Below are 24461 nucleotides of genomic sequence, written 5' to 3' on the forward strand. Positions count from 1 at the left end.
GCCTGGAGGATTCAGAGTGTGGAGAAACTCTAGAAACAGCGTGTGTATTACTTTGTGGATTTTTCTGTGAGTACGTGGTGGCAGCGTCATAAAGTTGTTTCCACAAGACTGCGTTAGCTGCGGAGCTCAGCTCAGCGAGTAATGAGGTGAATGGGAGGGGAGATGATGACGTGACTCCCCCACCCGCCTTAACTGTCAATCCCCCCCACAAAGACAGTCTCTCGGAATCTGCATAAGCACAGCCCCTCGCCATCAATGTTAACTTAGTTATGAAGTGATCAAAACTCTCTCGTTTATATCCTGCGTCCTCTCATTAAACTTGTACCCCGTATTACCCGTGGGCATGCCACTCATGAATATGGTTGTATATGTCACTCGCTCGCTTCTTATTGTTTCGCTGCCTTCTCAATTATATAATGCACGTTTTCTTCAGCGCTTTTTGGAGCTCTTCCTTGTTTTCTACGTACTGCATTGACAGTCAGTTCACGTGATTACATGGGAGGCGTGATGATGTCACATGAAACTCCGCCCCCCACGGCCATCGAGCTCAACTCCATTACAGTATATGGAGAAAAATAGCTTCCAGTTATGACCATTACGCGTAGAATTTCAAAATGAAACCTGCCCTACTTTTGTAAGGAAGCTGTAAGGAGTGAGCCTGCCAAATTTCAGCCTTCCACCCACACGGGAAGTTGGAGAATTATTGATGAATCAGTCAGTGAGTGAGTGAGTGAGGGCTTTGCCTTTTATTAGTATAGAGATAAACAATGCCTTCATTATAGCTACACTAGTTCTGTTTCACATATTACAGTTACATAACAGAACACTGTACTTGAGACATCATTTATCAAAATAGACAATATTGACTTCGCAAACTCAACACAGGCATCCCTGCCTCGATGGTCACTCCCTAAATTTACACTATTCTTTTCCTGCACAGAACACAGAAATTGAAATTCAGTAAATGGCCTGTTGTGCTTTGCAACAGCGTAAGCAGTTTGAACAGCCTAGCCTAACGCTCAACCTCAGAGCGTTCAACTTTAGAAAACGCTTTTTCAATTGAACCCACTTTTTTCTTACTTTTAGACTCATGCTTTGACATACAGGCAATGTGTTTCGTGACAGCTAATGCGACAGTAGTGTTGACTTTCATGCCGGTAAATAATGTGGATGTTTTGTCGGCAATAAGGGGATACTGACGGAAAATTTGGCAAAAAACGGAGTCAGTGTCGTCTGCATTAATCTACGGAAACTCTTTGAGTCATTGCGATTGAAAAGACCGTTTTTGTTTTTTTATCATACTCATGGTCCTTTCAGCTTTTGTTTTTCTTTTCTTGCCCTCCTTGTCAGGTTTTTCAGGGCCTGTTGTGCCAGTTTTAATCAAGAAATGAGCCATTTCTCATCAGCGATGCTACTTGCTTCAGTTTCAGCAACACGCAAATAACGAGAAAACGTGCTTACCGCAGTGCATTATGGGTTACACAGGGAATTCCTAAAGACGTATTCAAAATTCTGCAAGATGGTACATTTCCAAAGAAGTAAATATTACCAATGTTGTCGGGGAAAAAATAACCGCGTCTAAGTGAAGATTTATATAGATATTTCACAACATCTGGAAACCGTTAGAATTTTTTCTTTTTTATTTTTAATAAACTAACAGCGTGAAACCAACTTGTTTTATATGAAAAATTCTCCAATCTATGGACGGCTCATCAAAATTGATGTTGTCATGCAATAAATTTCTTAATCCCTCAATATATCACAACCTACGCGAAATCACAAATTTCAGGAAAGATTAACTGCCTAGCAAGCTTTGTTATGTGGTGAAAACATTAGCATTGTAAGTAAAATGACCGCATTTTTATGTAGAAACAATGCATTTTGTCAATAATATATAAAAGTTATTGATTATAAGGAAAAAGCATCAGATTACATCATAATGTCAGCATGAAAATAATGACTACATCTCATGTGTAAATAGTGGGGTAAAATACTTATGTAAGACCGTAAGAGTGCTTCCCCTTTGAAAAATCAGCCGTCATTTTGTAAACAATATTGAAGACCAATTTGAGACATGAAGAACATGCCTAAGTAGACTGTTACCACACAAAGTACGTACCCAAATATTGAAATTTTTAAAGTATTGGTAAAAATGTGCCCTGCATAGTACATGTAAATCTTTTTTCTCCAGAAAATTGCACTTGTCCACGGACAACTGAAACCAGAAAAACACGCTTGTCCGACAGTCTATTTACCCGTGTCGGACGAGTTGGGCGTTGGATTTCCAAACCCCTGATCATATATGCTAGCTGAGTGTGTGACTTGAGATGTTGCTATACAGTAGTAGATGTACAGTATAGAGTAGATTCAAAAAGTATTCAGATCCCTTCATATTCTGCACAGTTTATTGTAAACACTTCCATTCATATAAGTATTCAGACACTTAACACTAGAACCCTTAAAGAAAACAAAAATACTTGCAATGCTAGACCACCTTAAATTCCCTCTCACCTCCTCATCAGCGCCTTTGTTTTGCAAATGTGTCAATCAGCACTGGCAGCAGAAGGCCTGCTCTCCCATACACCCACTGAGGCAGCTGAAGTCGGACACAAAATTCTCACAGTTGAAGTCTGTGCACCTGGGAGTTAGGTGTCTGGAATTATACAGGATAATTGTTATTTGGAATTCATATATTTCATGTGTGTTCCGTGTCTACAACAATCTGTGCAAAGGTAGTATGACAGGAAATGTGAGGCAAAAAATTTTGAACACATAACTAAAACAGAAACTTTATAGTAATAATGACAAAATGTTGATGTGAACTGTATAATGTGTAAAGACTGAAGTCAAAATATCAAATAAACACTTTCATAAAAGGTATAACAAAACAAGTGAGCTTAAAATATAACCAAAGAAAAAGAAACTGTTTAATTTACATGTTGCTGCCAATTGGTAAAAACCAAAGCCCAAATCTCTATTGATACAAAGTATACGTCTCTGTTTGGCTGGTGAAGAGATAAGAACTGCCGTCTCATAATCAAGAGGTTGCGGGTTCAATCCTGGGACCTGCCTGAATTAAGTGTTTTGAGTAGTGAGCATTTATTATTATTACTATTAAATAATAAAAATGTACATTTAATTTGAGTCTGTAACAGCAGGTATTTATGGCTCTTGTAAAAGTTACATTTTTTATTTTTTTTCCAGTGTTATTCTCTCAATTTAATTCACGCTCTCCTCAATCTGACACCATTTTGAAATAAAGACGTTTAACAACATAATTGTTTTGTAATACCACGTCTTTGTTTGAAAACAGTGTCAGATCAGTGGGGTGTGTGAATGAGACTGGGACTGGGAAAACTGTGGAAATGGGTATGAGTGGCGTATATGACAGACTGGGAGTAACTGGATTTGAGTGGTGTTTTTAGACAACAGAACTGGAAATTACAGGGAATTCTCTGATGTGAAGGAAAAAAAGCTGACGCGCAAACGTGGCTGAATTAGTTCTGCTTGGTTGTGTGCGTGGGTTCGTTATACCATGTCTTTATTTGAAAACTAATAGTGTTAGATTGGGGGGACAGTAAACATGACTGAAAAATATTATCAACCTATACATTAGATATTATTCTCCATTACTGTCCATTTTTGTGACTGTAAAAAGATCAACTACTTAAAAGATGAGCAAAGTAATGTACCTCTCATTATACAAGGTGCATGTGTGGTGTATAAATATAAGGGCTACATAGATATATTTTTTCATCAAACCATAACAATTAAATATTATTATATTTTGCAAGAACACAGTCATATAGCTACTCATAAATTGTATTCTTTTGGCAAGTGAAAAAGAAGTGAATGGAAGTTAACTTCAGTACTAAAGTCTAAATTGAAGGGAACCACATTCCTGTGTTCTTAAAATTCAAAGAACAAGTAAAACTACACTAGGAAGTAAAAGCTGTATTGACATGACCTACACACTCTGCAATGATGTACTTGTCAATATGAGGGATGATCACAATTTTTTGGGCCCAGAACTAGCCACAATATGCTATAGTAGTGATTTTGTAAATGGTTTATACTGTATCAACTAAAATATGAGTTTCTAGCATTTTTTGCTAAATGTATATATTTCTTGTTTCGTAACCAAATGGAGAAAGATGCAAAAACCTGAAAAATCAAATATGCGATCACTGAATTTTTAATACTACAGAAACTTTCAAAGATTCATTTGTCGACATGCACCAGAACTATTTCACTTCATTTATGCCAGTCAAGAAATAGTTTTATAGAATTCTGTCACTGCAAAATGGTCTAGTAAAGTTGATTATCTAAGGCATAGCTGACTCCTAACATCAATGAGAGAAAAAATGTGTTGCCATTGTGGTGAAAACTAAAATGAAGAACTGAAGAATGATGGTGTATGGGATAGACACTAAATTGATTAGGCATAGGTCATTTGAATCAATTTTCCATTAAAAATTAAACATGAGCAAGATCTGTGCATTTTGGATACCCAGAATGGTGACTTTTAGAATGAAGCATTACTATTTCTAATGCTCCAAGATGAATGTGAAGCTAATGAATTCAGACTTGGAGAAATATAAGAAGTATTTCAAAACTAGGGATGAAACTTAGATATATCAATCTGATTCAAATTCAAAACTATAATCATAAAAATGAAAGCATGGCGATTCTCTAACATTAAAAGAAAACAAGGTACAAGCCAGTGCTGGTAAGACCATGTGTAAAATTCAAATTCAAAAGGCACACAAAATTGGTGATTATTATACTACTTTGACTGGTTGTTTGCAACAGTCAGGTAGGAAATATGTGACAAGGATAGCTGTCGACCATCCTGTTTCTGACTTATGACAAGGCCTCCAATTGTGATTTTGAGCAGATACCACATATACCCTATATACTAGACCTAGGCTCTTGTGGCAACCAAAATGGGAAATGAGATGCTAGTGATGAAGACTTCAATTCAACTGCAGAATAATTGCTGCGCAAGCTAAACAAAACATTTTATCTGAGTGGCATAGAAAAGCTCGGTGGGTGTTACCTTAAGTCGCGGGTGTCAAACTCCAATCCTGGAGGGCCGCAGTGGCTGCAGGTTTTCATTCTAACTATCTTCTTCATTAGGGACCAGTTTTTTGCAGCTAATTTACTTCTTTTTCTTTAATTATAATTGACTTGACTAAGACCCTTGTCTCTTTTTCCATAACTAGCAGCCAAACAATAATGAGACACAAAACACATGACCACCTCACCTGTGCCCATCACACAATATCTGAAAATAAAGAAAGCTGAAGGTCTCAGTAAGATTGATCTCTTAGTTCACCAAAACATCTTGATGGTGTTCTTAGAAAAAACAGAAAAATCAACATATTTGGAAATGTCTGCTGTGGCAGAATGAGAGCAGCAACAAGCCATGGAATTAAATAATGGGTTTAATTAACAGCAAGAATTGGCTTCTAATTAAGAGATTTTTTGGAATTTGAAATCACCAGTTTAGCTGGAATTCTCCTGGCTCGTTTTAGATCTCATTTCTGTTTGGCTGTCATTTAATAAAGAAAGGAATCAATTCAAGTTCGACACCCCTGCCCTAAGTAGTATATATATACACACGTGGACAAAATTGTTGGTACCCTTCAGTCAATGAAAGAAAAACTCACAATGGTCACAGAAATAACTTTAATCTGACAAAAGTAATAATAAATAAAAATTCTATGAAGTTTAACTAATAAAAGTGAGACATTGATTTTCAACCATACTTCAACAGAATTATTTAAAAAAATAAACTCATGAAACTATATATATATAGTTGGAATAGAAAAGAATCACCCCCTTTGATAATATTCACATTTTGTTACTTTACAGCCTAAAATGAAAAAACACAAAAAATATTTTTTCAGAAAATAATAAATAAAAAAACAATAACTGAGATTGATAAAGGATCACTCCCCTCCCAAACAATACTTGTAAACTCAAGTAATCATCTTTACCATTGCACACCAAAGTAACTGGTTTCCACCTGTGCTCAATAAGAACATTAGAACAATCTAGATGACAACAGGCCATTCAGCCCAACAAAGCTTGCCAGTTTTAAAAGTCCTACTGTCTACCACACTACATGGTAGCTTATTCCAAGTGTCTATGGTTCTCTGTGTAAATCATTGTGGTTAGTTTAGAATAAAAACAGCTATTCCTGGAGTATTCCAGTGCTTGGTAGGGCAGGTAAAAGAAAAACATTGACTAAGGATGGCAAGGCACTTTCAAAAAGATCTCAGAGATAAAGTTGTGGACTGACACAAGTCAGGAGATGGACACAAAAAGATTTCAAAAGCTTTATCAATCCCTAGGAGCAAAGTTAAGTCCATAATAAGACAAGAAAGTGTTTGGTACTGCTAGGGACCCTCCCCGGATCAGGCCAACCCTCCAAACTGGATGGAAGAGCGATGAGGAAACTAGTTAGAGAGGCTACCAAGAGGCCAACAACAACTTTGAATAAGTTACACAACGTTATGGCAAAGAGTGGTCATTGTGTTCATGTGACAACAATATCACAAACACTCCACAAATGTAGCTTGTATGGGAAGGTTGCAAGATAAAAGTCTCTCCTCAAGAAAGAACACATTTAGTTCTGTTTGAGCTTTGCCCAAACGTACCTAGAAGATCCTGATGCCAATTGGGAAAAGGTGTTATGGTCAGAGTAAAACCCTATTGAAAATCGGTGGAATGACTGAAGTTTGAAGTCCACCAACAGTTATTATTCAGTTTGCCAAACTTGAAAAGTTCTGTAAAGACGAGTGGGCAAATATTGCTCAGCCTAGATGTGCATTCGTTGCTGCTTGAAACATTAAATTGGAAATAAGCAACTCTTGCAAACGGAACAGTATAAATCTAAATACATGTTGAAGGATTTGTCTTTTCTTGTTTTGGTAAGCTGAAGTCTGTTGGCTTTATTTACTTAAGTGTTCACTCTTCCATTATGGCCAACTCAAAAGACATAATAAAATATATTCAGTAACAATGCATGTTACTCTCTCGTTAAAACTTATTCAAATATTCAAGTAGTTAGGAAGACATGTTAAACATTAGCCCTTTTATAATCTCCTGTAATAATCCTTTAGTGCCAATAAGAGTCACACATCAACTAAACGTTCTTACATATGATGTTTAAAAGAAGAAAAATAAAGAATTGCAATGTATGGAAGCAATTCTCTGATTTTGAATTTTCTTAATAAAGTACACAACTTTAAAAGCTTTGGAGAACAAGAAAAAGTTTTCAAGTTTTGCAATTAAACAAAAGCAGCAACTGTACAGTAACTGTGGCATTAACTTTACAATTAATATTGATCATTACATACTAGAGTATTATAATGCTTGTATCAAATGTTATAAGTAAAAATATGCTTTAGGCATTAAAAGAAAATGCCTCCTCTACCTTATTCTTCCTGTTGTCGTTGTACTTTATCAAATCCAAAATAAAATGTAAAACTTCTTTGGGGCAAAGGTTGTGTACATCTCTCAGTAAAGCCATGGCTACTGGCATAGTCTGGAAGGAAATTATATAAGAGATATTTAATGAACTTAAATGGAAAAAATTTACAAAAGCACAGCATGGAAGAAAAACATATTGATGTGCACAATGATGTAATTGAAAAATAAATGCCAATTACCCAATATATTCTTAATATTTTAAATTATGTTTAACTAACATATTTTAGAAAGAGTTGCTATATCACATACCATCTTGGTAAGGGTGACTAAACTGGAAATCAGGAAAGAAGAATTATTAGTTACTAGCCGTGCCCCGAGGCTCTGCCTGCGTATTAGTGAAAAAGGACAGTGAGAAGGGCCCTGCCTGGCTCCTCACTCCTGACTTCATGCTTCCCCTTCCCCTCGACTTACAGCTTATATCTTGGATTAGTACAAAAATATTTCTCCTGCAAGTTAACTATGATTTTTAGTGCAATAAGAGAAATCGCAAAATAAACCAGAATGTTCAAGCAAATTAGAGGGGAAAAAAAAAAGATCTAAATCCATTAAGTAGTTCTCTCATTCGCTAGCTAAGCAGAGGTAAGGTACACAACCCAAGGCTGGCGTGTTAGTGAGGAGGACTCGGCACCTCTCCGCCAGCTACATATCTCTCAGATTCATGCAAACAAATTGGTACTGCAAGCAAACTATGATACATAGCGCAATGAGAGAAGTCACAAAATCAACCAGAATGTTCAAGCAAATTATCGAAAAAAAAAACAACCTAAATCCATTAAGCATTTCTCTTTTGAAAAGTGGACAGACAGACATTGGATTTTATATACTTAGAGATTACACTAATGAAGTTAGAAAGTCATGAATATGAATATGTTTGAATAAAATTTTATCAAGTGAAATTAAACTGCAAAAAATTAGATATACACAGTTCTTTGAATGCTCACCATATTGGGATTTTAAATGGACAACATATGGCCCAAAATAATTCAGTTCAGTTTATTTTATTTATATATAGTACTCTTCACTTAGTAAGAGCTAAGAGTAATTACAGAAATCTGCACATAGATATAATAATAACAGAAATGAAGTAATCCATATGACAAACACAAACACACTAGTGTTATTTTCCAAATAAATAAACAATAATATAGGCTTCAATGTGTTTGGTTTGATTATAAACAAAGTTATGCAAACAAAAAAAAATTCTTCAGTGAAGATGAAAATGCATCGAATACACTATTGTGCACACTACTAGAGGACATTTTAAACTTCAAAGCTAATTTATACCTTTTGAAGGAAATAACTCTGGAAGTTCATAAAGTTGTTTGTTTTGACTATATTTGGACAACTTTTGCAGCAAAACATTCTAGTAAACAGAGATTTCATAGCTGGTGGTCCCGTCCATGTATTCACCATGGAACTTGCAATCTGTAGAAGACATATTACAGGCATATGGTATATGAGTTAAATCAAAATTTGAATACATAAATCATTACCCTAAAAGGTTAACATAACATGATTTATCAATCAAATCAATGTAAATACATGCAAGGTTGAAAAAATGTCATACATATTAATAAAACATTCATAGTGCTTTAATTTATAAGGAGAAAAGGTCAAAAATAATTTATTATGATTCCATCCATTACATTCACAAAAGCTATATTTTTCATATGGGTGTTTAGACACGTTACAAGATTTAATCGTAGATTAAATCGTTCAAGTACGACACTATTATTATTTCCAACCATGGTCCTCTGATCTTGGAGCTAAAATCATTACGCCCCACATACTCATCTCGCAGATGGTGTCTTAACCCACTTTTATTAGCAGACGAGAACTGCACAGAATTTATATCAAAACAAATCAGTTTTTTCCTAGAGACAAATACATCCTCAGAGGTCTCCGCAGGAATACTCTGGAAAACCCTAAAGGCCTTCTTATGAGGACAGATTATCTCTCCCACAGAAATAAATTAGAAACCAAGAAGGTATCAGAGCTAACCAGCGAAATTACTAGAATAGATCAACAACATGCCAGGTGTCCAAGTGAGGCTCTTCAAACAACAACAACATTTATTTATATAGCACATTTTCATACAACAAAAATGTACCTCAAAGTGCTTTACAAAATGAAGAATAGAAAAATAGAAGACACAATAAAAAATAAAAATAAGTCAACATTAATTAACATAGAATAAGTAAGGTCCAAGACTGGAGAAAAAAAATAAAATCTGTAGGGATTCCAGACCAAGAGACCGCCCAGTCCCCTCTGAGAGGTGGGACAGATCTACAAGTTTTTTCGTAGGCTCTGGTAATTCTACTGTTAAAGAACAGCTTAACAGTGGTCGATAAAAGCAAGTCTCAGTTTCTACTGTGAAGATGAGACTTTGTGCTGCATGTTTTACAGGTTTTTATTTTTATTATTTATTTATTTACCTTTATTTAACCAGGCAAGACAGATTAAGAACATGTTTCTTATTTACAACTGTGGCCCGGAAAGGGCAAAGTCTTAAGAGGGAAAAAACTGGGGGGTGGTGTAAGAAAAAAAATAAAAAAATAAAACATATTAAGAAAGATACATATATACAATATAAACAAAATTACGAAAAGAAACGGAAAAAAAAATAAATAAATAAAGAAAGAAAGAAATGAAGCAAGAAACAGTGAATAAGTTACATGTTTACAAAAAATGTCATAAAATATTATATAAACAATATGAACATTGGAGCAGCAATGAATAGAGCAGCAGTGAATTGGAGCAGCTAGCCTAAATAACAGCGACACACGTCTTTATAATAAGCTGAAATCCGCGATTGGAAAGCTGATTTAGGAATGAAATTATTCAATTTTAACATTTTCTGCAGGTCATTCCAGTCTCTAGCAGCAGTGTTCTGAAAAGACGACAGGCCAAGTACAGAAGTAGCCTTAGGAACTGTCAGCAGAATCAGATTAGCAGAACAAGTATTATACACAGAAGAAGAAAAGTGTAACAATTCCTGTAAGTAAGGAGGGGAAAAACCAAGGAGAGTTTTGTAAATAATCATAAGCCAATGGATTTTATGGCGGGTGTACAAATGAAGACCAGTTGAGAGAAGAATACAGGGTACAATGATGGGTTTTGAAAGGAGCATTTGTTATGAACCGGATGGCAGAGTGATAAAGAACGTCGAGCTTCTGAAGCAGGCCTTTGGATGCTGATCTATAAATAACATCACCATAGTCAAACATTGGAAGGATTGTCATTTGAACCAGAGTTTTCCTGAGCAGATGATGTAAATGCAGAATGCATTCTATAAAGGAACCCAAGTTTTAATTTGATCCTAGACTTCAGATTGTCAATGTGTTTTGAGAAAGATAGAGTATTATCCAGCCAAATTCCCAGATATTTATATTCAGTAATCTGATCCAGTGGTGTCCCGTCAAGGGAACAGACACCTGGAGAGCTTGATGGAATATGACCTTTTTTACCGAACCACATAACTTTAGTTTTGGAAGTATTTAACTGGAGGTGCAAGTTAGAAAGAGTCAGTTGCAAACTATTAAAACTAAGTTGGAGTTGCTGCAAGACTGTAGCAGGGGAAGGACCTGTAGAGTAAAGAATTGTGTCATCAGCGTAAAGATGGATAGATGAATTTGTAACCGAATTAGCGACAGTATTAATATAAATAGAAAAAAGTGCAGGTCCAAGTATTGATCCCTGCGGGACACCATTGGTGACTGGAAGAGGCTGGGAAAGAAGTAGTTCAGATTTCATGGACTGTAAGTAAGTAAGATAATTGGAAAACCAAGACAAGGATTTGTCAGAGATGCCTGTGTAATGAAGCCTATCAATAAGACGCTTATGATTGACAGAGTATTTAGAGAATTTAGAATCCAAAGCAGAATAAATATCATTTAAGACTTTAAGAGTAGCTGTTATACACCCAAACCCAGTTCAGTTAAATCCTGATTGAACAGGTGATAAGATGTAGTGTGCTTCCAAATAATCAGTGAGTTGACCATTTACGAGTTTTTCCAAAACCTTGGAGATACATGGCAAGACAGAAATAGGCCTGTAACAATTGGGATCTGACCGGTCACCACCCTTAAAGAGAGGGAACACTAACGCTGACTTCCAAGCTCGAGGAATTTGCCCTGTACATATAGATAAATTGAATATAACTGTGATGGGAGCAGCGATAATGGAAGCGGCCAATTTAAAAAAGACAGGATCCACCTCATCAAACCCAGAAGATTTATTGGAGTCCAGCCTGAGCAATTCATCCAGAACCTCTTCCTCTGAAAAAGCCCGCAAGGTAAAACTGTTAGAGGTGGATGGAAGTATTGTAAGATGAGGGAGAGTTGGAGAAGATGCAGTAGAGCAGTTAGTAGAATTTATAGGTGACTAGCAGAATACCCGCGCTTCGCAGCGGAGAAGTAGTGTGTTAAAGAAGGTATGAAAAAGAAAAGGAAAACTTTGAAAAACAACGTAACTTGATTGTTAATGTAATTGTTTTGTCATTGATATGAGTGTTGTTCTCATATCTATCTATCTATATATATATATATATATATATATATATATATACCCGCGCTTGGCAGCGGAGAAGTAGTGTGTTAAAGAAGGAAAGAGAAAGAAAAGGAAACATTTTGAAAATAACGTAACATGATTGTCAATGTAATTGTTTTGTCACTGTTATGAGTGTATATATATATATATATATATATATATATATAAAATACCAAAATACCAGCTTGTGATGTCATGTGTTAAAGAAGTTATGAAAAGAAAAGGAAACATTTTAAAAATAATGTAACATGATTGTCAAAGTAATTGTTTTGTGTATTTGGCGGCAGCGTCACAAAGTTTTTTTCGTCTAGCTGCATCAGAAAATGTACCACAACGTCTGACATGCCTCCTTTTTAGTGTTTTCTCACAGCTTGGATTGCTGCTGTCATATATATATACACACACACACAAACACACACATACATACATATATATACACATACATATCTTCATATCTACATATCTATATACATATCTACATATACACACACACATATATATATATATATATATATATATATATACCTATCTAGGTGTATAGCTTTGGTCACTGAGTGCAAGGGAAAAATAATAAAATATAGTCTATAAGTTATTAAACAGTAAAACATTAACGTTTTAAGAAGTACAGGTACATTGAGCACTACTGGAGTGGTTTCAGGTAAACTACATTTTAAAGACTGTGTAACACAACAGGTAAGTAACTAACAGCAGCTAAAATGTATATGGATCATCTCTCGGTAGTTGATCCCTTTTGAAAGGCTACACGACGGCTGTGGTATAGAAATTACATTTTCTATGTGAGCGTTCAAATTTGTGCCTGTGGTAATGTGCCTTACCGGCATTTAAAGAAAATTAGTTTTGTGTCCTCTGCAGTGTTAAGAGAAAGGCTTTGGTTTGGGATAAAAGGAAAAAGGTGTAAAGAAAGGAAAGTTGCCTTTTTCTTTTATATAGTATAGAGATGTGTTTCGCTGGCGTTATGATCGCCTTGTGTAGACTGGTGAGGCGTCCCGCCATTAATCGGCTGTGATGGCAATGTCAGTCCTCCACTCGTGTGCGTGTTTTCATAATCCGAGGTGAGGACCTCATAATCGATATCGTGCAAAAGAAAGTGTGAATCGCCTTAATATTATTTTGCCGTGGTGTAGAAAAGGGGTCCGTGTTTGCACTTGTCTGGGCTATAGCGCAGGGGAGGATGAAAAAATTAAAAGTGCTCACTTTGACTTAAAGCAGAAGCGCAGTCAGCGTCTCAAAGGCCGGCACAGCTATGCGCAGCTGGCTGCTCGACTTTGCTGGGCAGGAGACCACAGTTTTGCAGACACGTTCATGATATCAAAAGTCTCAGCCTCTTTGGAGGTCATTCATATATTATATATATAGCAAAATCCCCGCGTCTACAGCGGAGAAGTAGTGTGTTAAAGAAGTAATGAAAAGAAAAGGAAACATTTTAATAATAACGTAACATGATTGACATTGTCATGAGTGTTGCTGTCATATATATGCCTGCCTAAATAAGTCACCCTCGCTTTGCTCTTACTTTATTTACCGTTCATTTAATCATGGCTATTGGCGGAAAAATTATAAAATGGAAGGAGGATGGCTTTACCAAAACAATTATTGATGGCGAATCGATTATTCATAAAGCTTGAATTGGTGATGTTTTTCTGTGTTAACCTCATATTTTTCAGACTTCTTCTCAAACTAAGGTGGTGCGAGGATAAAATGAATCGGGATCGCTGATCAATGTAATCGTGTACAGTACCAGGAAATCATGCATTGACAAAAGCTCCCCTTTGCTTGTAATGCAAAGTGTGATTAAATGCATTATTTTTAAGCGTTATGGAGCACATGCATGAAGCTTCTCAGCTGTGCTTGTGCTAAGAAAAGGACAGATTTTAAAAATAGCGTAACACGATTGTCAATGTGACCTTTTGTAAGTAGTGTCTGGAGGATTCAGTGTGGAGAAACTCTATAGAGACAGCGTGTGTATTAACTTGTGGATTTTTCTGTGAGTATTTGGTGGCAGTCTGACAAAGTTGCTTCGAAGACGGCATTAGCTGAGCTCAGCTCAGACCGAAATTAGATGAATGGGAGGGAGATGATGGCGTGACTCCCCACCGCCTTAACTGTCAATCCCCACAAACACAGTCTCTCGGAATTTGCATAAGCACACCCCTTCACCTACAATTTTAACTTAGTTATAAAGTGATCAAAACTCTTGTTTATATCCTGCGTCCTCTCATTAAACTTGTATCCCGCATTACCTGTGGGCATGTGAAACGCCAGCGTAGCCTGTCTATGAACTTAGTTTAAAGTTTAGGTTTACACCTTGCTTTCTTTCCGAGGCAGCAACACTCATGAATATGGTAGTATATGTCACTCGCTCGCTTCTTATTGTTTTTTGCTGCGTTCTCAATTATATAATGCATGTTTTCTTAAGCGCTTTTTGCAGGTCTTCCTGGTTTTCTACGCACTGCGTTGACAATCAGTTCACGTGATTACGTGGGAGGCGTGATGATGTCACACGAAACTCCGCCCTTCCAGCTCAACTCCATTACAGTTAATGGAGAAAAATACCTTCCAGTTATGACCATTAGGTAGAATTTCGAAATGAAACCTGCCCAACTTTTGTAAGTAAGCTGTAAGGAATGAGCCTGCCAAATTTCAGCCTTCTACCTACACGGGAAGTTGGAGAATTAGTGATGAGTGAGTGAGTGAGTGAGTGAGGGCTTTGCCTTTTATTAGTATAGATGAAGCAGAATTAGAAAATTCAGGGGTTAGACCAGAAGTTATAAAGTGCTTATTGAGGAGCTCCAACATACAGTTCTTGTCTGATACTACCATGTTCTCTAAGTAGAGTGAAGGAGGTAGTTTACAAGATGGTTTATTTTCCATCTCCTTTACCGTATTCCAGAATTTGTTAGGATCAGAGCTACTAAGAGAAAACTGCTTCTTAAAATAGTCTGTTTTAGCCTTGCGAACGGCTTGTAAGGATTTATTTCTGAGTTGCTTAAAAACCAAAATATCTGCTGGGGATCTAGAGTGTTGTGCCTTGCGCCAGAGAGTATTTTTTTTGTTGTAAAAGCATAGTGAGCTCCGGGGTAAACCAAGGACTATGTCGATCCTTTACTCTAAGTCTTTTCATCGGAGCATGTTTATCAACAATAGCCCTGAAAAGCTTATAAAATAAATACCAAAACTCGTCTACCGTTGGAACCAGCCTGATTCTTGACCAGTTAACATCAGCCATGTCGTGTAGAAAAGCTTGGTGATTAAAGTTCATATGGCAGTAAGAAAATCATTCCTTAAAAAACAAAATAGGACCTTGAAATACTGGCTGTGGAATACTATGGACCAATGAATCAAAATCTGAAATCTTCAATCAGTCACGCAAGGTGTTTGTATGCTGTTGAGGATGTGAAAGGATTGTTTATGTAGAAGGAAGTGTGACTATCGGGTATTTTTTTTCTGGAGACAAGAGTCAGTGACTTGCACAGAGTGACTGGCATTCTGAATCAAAAGGGTTACTTACAACAGTTTGGCTGTTATATCAGTGAAAGGGCTACTCTGATTAATCAAAAACTTGAATAAAATTTTGTACACTTAATGATTCCTTGACCTTTTTGCCATTGTTTATTTGTTCTATGCCTTGGTTTCATGAAACATTAAGAAATTAAATTGAGTGCATTTCTATAAAAACTGAAAAAACTGAGGTGCTCTAAAACTTCTGATGGGTAATGTGTATATAGGTATTGTCATGTATCTGCATCAGAGGACCTCATCACAAGCTTGATCAAGGTATGTAATAACCGCTTGGATGAGAAGGGGTGTTGCTACTAACAATGTTGTCTTTTTCTTTCTCCAGAGCGCAGAGAAGTTGCCAGGAAGCCACTTAACTCCCCCCTTCCGGTCCAGCCACCATAAAACCCCGGACGTCCCAAATGGTGGCATCATTGACTGACCAGAACAGCAGCGAGCTGGAGTTCTGCTAGACACAACCGAAATATTATTAATTTTGCTGTTGCTGGACATTAAATGGGACAATACATTTGATGCCCTAAAAATCCTTCCTTCCATCGTTCCAGCAGGATGAAGACCGGAACGATGGCAGACCCAGCCAACTTGGTGGAATTAGTCCAGCAGCTCATGGATCAGGTGACTAGACTCCAACTCCAACATACTGAGCTGCTGGATGTCGAGACGAAGTCCTGATGATACCAAGTCATATCATGGAGGCTAGGAACACATGGTCACCTGACAACAGTGGCCACAGCATGCGTGGCGGCACCTATTCACACCGTTTTTGATAGGGGAAGCGCAGCAGACCTATTACTATAAAGCGAAGCAGGCCACTGCTGACTACCCGACCCTAAAAAGGGAAATCCTTGCCTAATATGGCCTCACAGCAACCCACTAAGATCAACCGTGCATGGACTGGAAGTTTGATCCCGAGCACCTCATGAGGGTAAAAACCTTCAACTTGTGCAGCCAGATGGCCTGCTGGCTCAAACGAGGGGAAAACACAGGTAAACAAATAGATAAGATGGTTACCACAAATTTTTTGGTACCCATCCTCCAGGAATATCTTGCCCGCCATGTCCGAAGATCACCTTGGACAGACATAGAAGCACAAGTTGAAATTTTTGAATGCCATCGCAGCACCAACCAGACTGAGCATTGGAAGGAGTAACACAAATTCCACCCCTTTCTAAGTACAATGCGAAAGACAACTTCCCGAGACGTAGCCCTCCTCACTCTGGGGCCGTGTGGTGACAATCGGTGCCACCCTTGCCCCAGCTGCCTCCCTGCAGCTCAGGTTATGCAAACTGCCCACCTCCTTTAAACACAAGTGGAACAATGATTACCTGAAGTATGTGAGGAATGTGGTGGGCGTTGTCAACAGTCAGGTCACCGTTGAGTCCCTGCCATTCACGCTTCACTTTGTCCTTCAAAACAATTTGTTGTATCAGGCAGTGGAAAACCAGGGCGAAGCCTGGGGCCAGCTCCTTGTCCCCTGACCCTACCACTGGGAGATATGTGACATTGCTCACACTCACATATTGAGGGCGTATTTAGGCGCTGAAAAACCCCTTAAGTGCATTTCTGCGATTCTTCCATTGGCCCAGGATGCAAAAAGAGGTGCACCACTTTAGCAAGTCCTGCCTAGAATGACAACTGACCCAAATACCCTGGTGAGACCAAACAAGTCTTGTAACCCTGCCAAGTAGATGTTTCCATCACGCTGCTTTGCATAGACATTGTTGGGCTGCTTGAACATTTCACCAGGGGACATAAATACAACATTGTCCTAATGCACTATGCTATTCAGTACACAGAGATCATACCCCTCCAAGTGGCAAACTCAAAGGCAATATTCAAGGAACTTGTAGGGGTTTTCTCATGTATTGGCATCCCCAAGGAGGTTCTTATGGACTTTCTGAGAGGTCACCAGACTACTTTGTATCCACCATCTGAAAACATTTATTTACCATCTCCAGAAAGGCAGCCTGGAGCATTTTAACGAGACACTCAAACAAATGTTAAAGAAAGTGGTGCGAAGAGTCGGGAAAGAATAGGATCAACTCCTACTCTTTGTTTGTTCACCTTCCAGGGGATACCGCAGCCATCAATAGGCTTCTACCTTTTTGAATTGTTGTATGGCAGATAGTCCAGGGATCTGCTTGATCTTTCTCATGAACATTGTCATGTAGGTTTCCAAGTTGGGTGACCACTTTGCTCAGCTCTGCCCCGCTCATGATGGAACACCTCGAGGACACCCAGTGCTTGTAGGCCTAGTTATATAATCAAGGCTCTCAATTTTCATAATTCAACCCAGGGGACAGAGTTATGGTGCTTGCTTCCCACTTCACACTTGAAGCTCCTAGCCCACTGGCAGGGCCCTACAAGTTGCGGGAACTGAAGGGCATCATAGATTAACTGGCCTACCAACCAAATCAATGTCTGAGGAAAGCATGTCTATTAAGTCAACCTCAAGAAGCCCAGGGCTGACTGTGACTTTAGCGACCCTGTGGCTATTTCCACGCTGTTGTTCTTTACAGACGACAGACAGTTAAAGTTAGGGAGCACCCTTACATCCCAACCAAAGAAGGAACTGAAGTCTACAATCACCAGGGTAGAGGGCAGGACAGTGGTGATTGACCATGATGTCATCACCGAGCTAAAGGTGGTCATTCGTGAGTGGTTTGTTTATCTCCAGGAGCCTAAGAAGGTGAAAGTAGAACTAGAGACATGTCAAATGCTGAAGCTGGGTGTTACAGAGGCCAATAAAAGCACATGGTCCAGTCCAATTGTACTCATCCAAAAGCCTTATGGGAACTGGTATTTCTGCAATGACTTCAGCTGGCTTAATCAGGTTTCTCGCTTCAACTTCTATCACATGCTGGTGGACGATCTCCTGGGGCGGCTTGGAAATGCCCAGTAACTGTTCACCCTTGACATGACAAAAAGCTACCGGCAGATCCCCCGATAGACTTGGAGAAGGCAAAAGAAATGGCCACTGGCAGTACCACGTCCAACCCTGTGGGCTGCACTGTGCCCCAGCACCCTTCCAACATTTGGTGCACAAACTGTTCTGATCCTTCATGCCCCACTTCTCCAAGAGAGCAGCACCTCTAACTGAACTGACATAGACCCCAACAACAGAAGCCACATTTTGTGACCTGAAAACAGTCCTAATGCCCAATCCAGTCCTATTGTCTCCTGACTTTTCTTTCTTCTCCAGACTGATGCCTTGGACACTGGCCGCCACACTGTGGTGAGCCAAGTCATTGAGAAGTAAACTAAAAATATATCTCAGTAAACACATAAAAATAAACAGCAGCATTAAAACATTTACATCTGGAGTATACACATTTTAAACTAGTGAATTTATATTAAATTACTTTAATTTGGAAAAATGCATAAAATCAACACATCAGAAGTCAGAGAAGAAAAAAGGTAGTTGCTAAACACTTGAAATTAAAATAAATGCAAAGAAAACATGCCTTTAACCCTAACACAACTAGTCAATTTCTTTACCTAATCCTTGCAAAATCACATCAACTTGAGTTTTAAAAGTCCCAAAAGTGCAACAGAGTACCACACTAATTGGAACGTTATTAAATGTATCTATTATTCTCTGTGCAAAGTAACACTTTATAACGTTTGTGGAATAGTTCCCCTTAATCAATTTTCGCTTTCTCTGTATTCTTATTAAGGAACTCATTTTAAAGTAACAGTCAATATCCACTGCACTAATTCATTTCATAATTCTGAATACTTCAATTGATGTTATCTTTTAAACTCCATTTACTTTAACTGAAAAGGTTCAGCTCCTTTAATCTTTTCTCATACTAAAACCTTAAAGTCCTGGACTTAACCCAGTAGCTTGTCCCTGGAATTTAACACTAGAATTACCAGAGCCTACGAAAAAACTCGTAATTCCGTCCCACCTTAAATCACTTCTTAAATCCCTTCACACCTCTCCGCCAGCGTCCTTTGTCCTCTAAATGTGCTAATAAAGAGAAGCTAGGAGCAGCCGGCTATTCCATCCCCCCACCAATTTAGAACGAGCACGAACTTCTCTCAACACATTGTTAAAACAGAAACGTTTTTTATATTCTAGTACTAGATGACAAAATGTAGGCATAAACTATATAATGTATGAAGCCTGAAGTCCAAATAACAAAGAAACATTTTCACAAAAGGTACAAATACAACACAATTGCACTTTTATTCAAAAATATAACTGCAGAAACAAAAAGCCGCCTTAACATGCGACATTGACAGCCATGTATTATAACTTCCTCCATGGTGCAATAGAATCAGTTCTCGCCTTGGAATCAAAAGGTCGCGAGTTCGATTTTGCACCACTCCGTTTTGAGAAGTAAACTGCTCTTAGTCTTACTATTTTAGAATAAAAGCATACATTTGATTTCAGTCTGTAACAGCCGGTGCAATTTATGATCCTTGTAAAGGTTAGCTTTTTTTTTTAATTCACTTTTCATTCTCTCAGTCGCGTTCAGAATCAATCCATACAACCCCATCTGACACGGCTGTTTTCACTAAAGACGCGAAATAAATGAACAATAAAACAGCGGAGAAGCCATGGATTAAATAAAAAGGCTGTAGTTATCAGCAGGGAGACGTGAATCCCGTGGCGAAGCAAGGAAGGGAATGTAGAGACCAGAGCGACGGACAGCCTTATATAGGCAGGCAGCCAACAATGTGGGAGGCGTTGGGATGAGGGACCCAATGCAGCCTCAAACGGTGACTGAGCTGCAGGCTATGGGCGATATATATATGCGTAAGTAGGATTCAGTTAGCGTTGGGAACCCGCGTACCAAATTTCTTGAAGATGGGCCCATTAGTAACAAAGACTGTTGAAAAGTTCGATATGGCGGCCGACAGTGGCATCATACCACTGAAATAAGTACGTACATTGGTTTCGGTTAGTGCAGTGAAGCCGCATACCAAATTTCGAGAAGATCAGGCCTTAAATAAGAAAGTTCAACATGGCGGACGTTGTTGACCGTTATGACCATTATGCGTAGAATTTCGAAATGAAACCTGCTTAACTTTTGTAAGTAAGCGGTAAGGAATGAGCCTGCCAAATTTCAGCCTTCTACCTACACGGGAAGTTGGAGAATTAGTGACGTTGGAAAGTTCAATATGGCGGCCGACAGTGGTGTCATACCAACGAAATAAGTACGTACATCGATTTCCATTAAAAGTTCAATATGGCGGCCGACAGTGGCATCATACCACCGAAATAAGTACCAAATTTCAGCCTTCTACCTACACAGGAAGTTGGAGAATTAATGACATTGGAAAGTTCAATATGGCGGCTGACAGTGGCGTCATACCACCAAAATAAGTATGTACATTGGTTTCGGTTAGCGCAGGGAAGCCGCCTACCAAATTTCGTAAAGATGGGGCCATGAATAAGAAAGTTCAATATGGCGGACGTTGTTGACCATTACACGTAGAATATAGAAATGAAACCTGCTTAACTTTTGTAAGTAAGCTGTAAGGAATGGGCCTGCCAAATTTCAGCCTTCTACCTACATGGGAAGTTGTAGAATTAGTGACATTTAGAAAATTCAATATGGCGGCCGACAGTGGCGTCATACCACAGAAATAAGTACGTACATCGGTTTTGGTTAGCGCAGGGAAGCCACCTACCAAATTTCGTGAAGATGGGGCCAGCCTTCTACCTACATGGGAAGTTGGAAAATTGGTGATGTTTGGAAAATTCAATATGGCGGCCGACAGTGGCGTCATACTATCGAAATAAGTAAGTACATCGGTTTCGGTTAGCGCAGGGAAGCCGCCTACCAAATTTCGTGAAGATGGGGCCATAAATAAGAAAGTTCAACATGGCGGACGTTGTCAACCGTTATGACCGTTACGTGTAGAATTTCGAAATGAAACCTGCTTAACACTAGAATTACCAGAGCCTACGAAAAAACTCGTAGGTCCGTCCCACCTTAAATTGCTTCTTAAAACCGTTCTCACCTCTCCGCCAGCGTCATTTGTTAATCTAAATGTGCTGATAAAAGAAAAGCTGCAAGTAGCCGGCTATTCCATCTCCCCAACGACTTAGAACGTGCACAAATTTCTCCCAGCTCATGCCTTGATTGATTATCTGGGAGTGAAGTGGAGTTTTAGAGTGGAAATAATAGATCATTATTTGGAATACTGTACACGCATTGCACGTGTGTTCCGTTTCTACAGTAATCCGTGTAAACACATTTTAAAACAGAAACGTTTTCATATTGTAGTAGTAAATGACAAAATGTAAGCATAAACTATATAATGTATGAAGCCTGAAGTCCAAATATCAAACACTTTCACAAAAGGTACAAATATAACAAAACAAGTATGCTTTTATTCAAAAATATAACTGCAGAAAAAAGCCGTCTTAGCATGCCACATTGACACATACGTAGTACGGCTGCCACGGTAGCATAATGGTATCAACCGCTGACTAGTATTTAATAGGTCATGCGTTCAAACCCGCACGATTCAGTTTTGAGAAGTTAACTGCTCTTATTCTTACTATTTTAGAATAAAAACATACATTTGATTTCAGTGTGTAACAGCCGGTGTAATTTATGATACTTGTAAAGGTTAGTTTTTTTTTCACTTTTCATTCTCTCAGTCGTGTTCAGGATCTTTCCCTATCCCCATCCCCATCTGAGAAAGCTGTTTTCACATAAAGATGTGCTGTAGCTCTGCAGCGTACTTCTGACTGCATTCTCGTACCAATGCTAGGGAACTGAAGTGCCTGCGTGCACTTTTCGTGGCATTACACGTCTATTGTTTTGAGCATGCCCGTGTCGCTCAAACACAGGAACATATGTTGGTATACAAGTATAACAAAACAAGTGCACTTTTATTCTAGACTATAAGTGAAGAAAAAAATAAAGCAAGTTACAGTAGGCGGTTGATACGACATCTTGTGTGGTGCAATGCTAAGAACTGCTGATTTCCGATCCGTGCTATATAAAATCATCACATTCGAATATTAACAATTCCCACACACCCTTCCTACATTCATGACATGTGTACTTGTTACAGTGTACACAGCTCTCTGTGCTATGGTTACTATTACACTGAATAAGCACCTGACATTGTACTTTCTTCCCTATATAAATAACATTCGAGTATAGCGCGTCTCCAAATAAATCACATTTGAGTTATAGCGCGTCTTTATGTAAAAAAACAGCAATATCAGATTTGGGGGATCGTGAACGCGACTGAGAGAATGGAACTAAATAAAAAAAAAAAGCTAACCTTTACAATTATCATCTATTTACACTGGCTTTTACAGACTAACTGAAATCAAATGTATGTTTTTATTCTAAAATAGTTCAGTACATGCAATATTATTTGAAAACGAACAGCGTCAGATCGGGTTTGAATACGCACGCAGCTGTTACAGAAGAAGTCAGCTTATTCAGTGTAGCAGTTTCAACGCACAGTACATGCAATATTATTTGAAATCGAACAGCGTCCGATCAGGCGCATATTCAAACCCGATCTGACGCTGTTCGTTTTCAAATAATATTGCATTAGTGCAGTGATGTTTTTACATATATTGTCTCTTTCATTCATCTTGCGGTTTGTAATCAGTGACCGCGTGTTTTTTCCCCGATCTTGCCAGTTCGCACTTGTTGCTGTATGGTGGTGTTTCTTTTGTACTCCAGGACATGCAGAGGACAGAATAGTACAGAGCAGTAAGTTCAGCGCTATATGCAATCAGACAGACAGACAGGCAGAGAAAGCACTAGATATATAAATAAACAGGGAAGGCACTGTATAATAGATATATAAAAAACAGCTAAAGGGATAGATATATAGATAGGTAGGAAGGAAAGGCACTATATGATAGGCAGACAGGGAAGCTCCTATATAATAATAAAATTACTGTTATTAATATATAGATAGACAGGGAGTTCAGGCAAGCAGAACAGTGAAGGTTAAAAATAAATAAATTTTTTTCTCCAGTGGGGAATCGAACTCTGATCTCTTGAAGTGCAACAAGTCTGCTGCGCTCTAAGTGACGAAATCTTACCAGTACGCCACAGAAGCTGTTGTAAAAGTCTTGAACCTTTTATGAAAGTGTTTATTTTCTCTTTGGCTGTCAGGCTTCACACATTTTATAGTTTATGTCTACATTTTGTAACATTTATTACTAAAATATGAAAAAGTTTCTGTTTTAAAGCGGGGTCATTTTTCCTAAATCGCTTGTAATTCGACCTCTCCAAATTAGAATCATTGCTGTTATTGAACTATCTGGAGTATAAACACATGTTTGGTCTCTTTGTAAAGGTAACATTCTCTAGTTTCACCCTTAGTAGTCAGAATCACTGTAGGTGTGACTGATCAAAAGTTATTCACATTAGAACTCACAAAAAAAACGAATTTTTTTGTTCTCGTCTAAGTTTTTTTGTGAAAATAAAGGAAAATAAAGCTGCAGTAGGTAGGTGGGGACAGAAACACACTATGTACCAACAGAATAACTTGTTGACTACTCACATTTCAAATTTGAAAAGAATACCTGTAAAAATGACATTTTACACCAGTTTTTATGTGGGCATGTCCAGGTGCTTTTTAGAGGGACCATTATCCACATTTTGGAACGTATGGAAAAAGTGTAATAACTTTTGAATGCTTCAACCCACATATATCAATGAGGGCTCTACTGAAAGCTTACACCTAAAGGAATCTATATCTACACACAGTGTCACTCTATTAGTTATAAAAATAATAAAAACAATAAAAATACACATTTCTATGTAAAATTAGTCAATACAAGTCTTATGGGCCAAAAATATATATATATTTTTACTTTTTTTATAAAATGCACACAAACTATATACATTTCTTTTACAAACTGTTACAACACAGCT

General features: G+C 38.0%; 1 protein-coding gene across 3 annotated transcripts in view; it reads right to left on the reverse strand.

Moving 5' to 3' along the window:
• The window catches only part of taf2 (TAF2 RNA polymerase II, TATA box binding protein (TBP)-associated factor), a 379690-nt gene that overhangs the window by 143319 nt on the left and 211910 nt on the right, over positions 1-24461 (reverse strand). For all 3 annotated transcript variants that reach the window (XR_005630659.1, XM_039736433.1, XM_039736434.1), the window contains 2 exons: positions 8785-8925; positions 7445-7555 (listed from right to left, as the gene is read on the reverse strand). Coding sequence is in view for 2 of the 3 variants with exons in the window: in XM_039736433.1 (XP_039592367.1) it covers positions 7445-7555; positions 8785-8925 (252 nt within the window). In the remaining variant the exon portion in view is untranslated. The remainder of the gene's footprint in view (positions 1-7444; positions 7556-8784; positions 8926-24461) is intronic.

Source organism: Polypterus senegalus, chromosome 15 (assembly GCF_016835505.1).
Source record: "Polypterus senegalus isolate Bchr_013 chromosome 15, ASM1683550v1, whole genome shotgun sequence".
NCBI lineage: Eukaryota > Metazoa > Chordata > Cladistia > Polypteriformes > Polypteridae > Polypterus > Polypterus senegalus.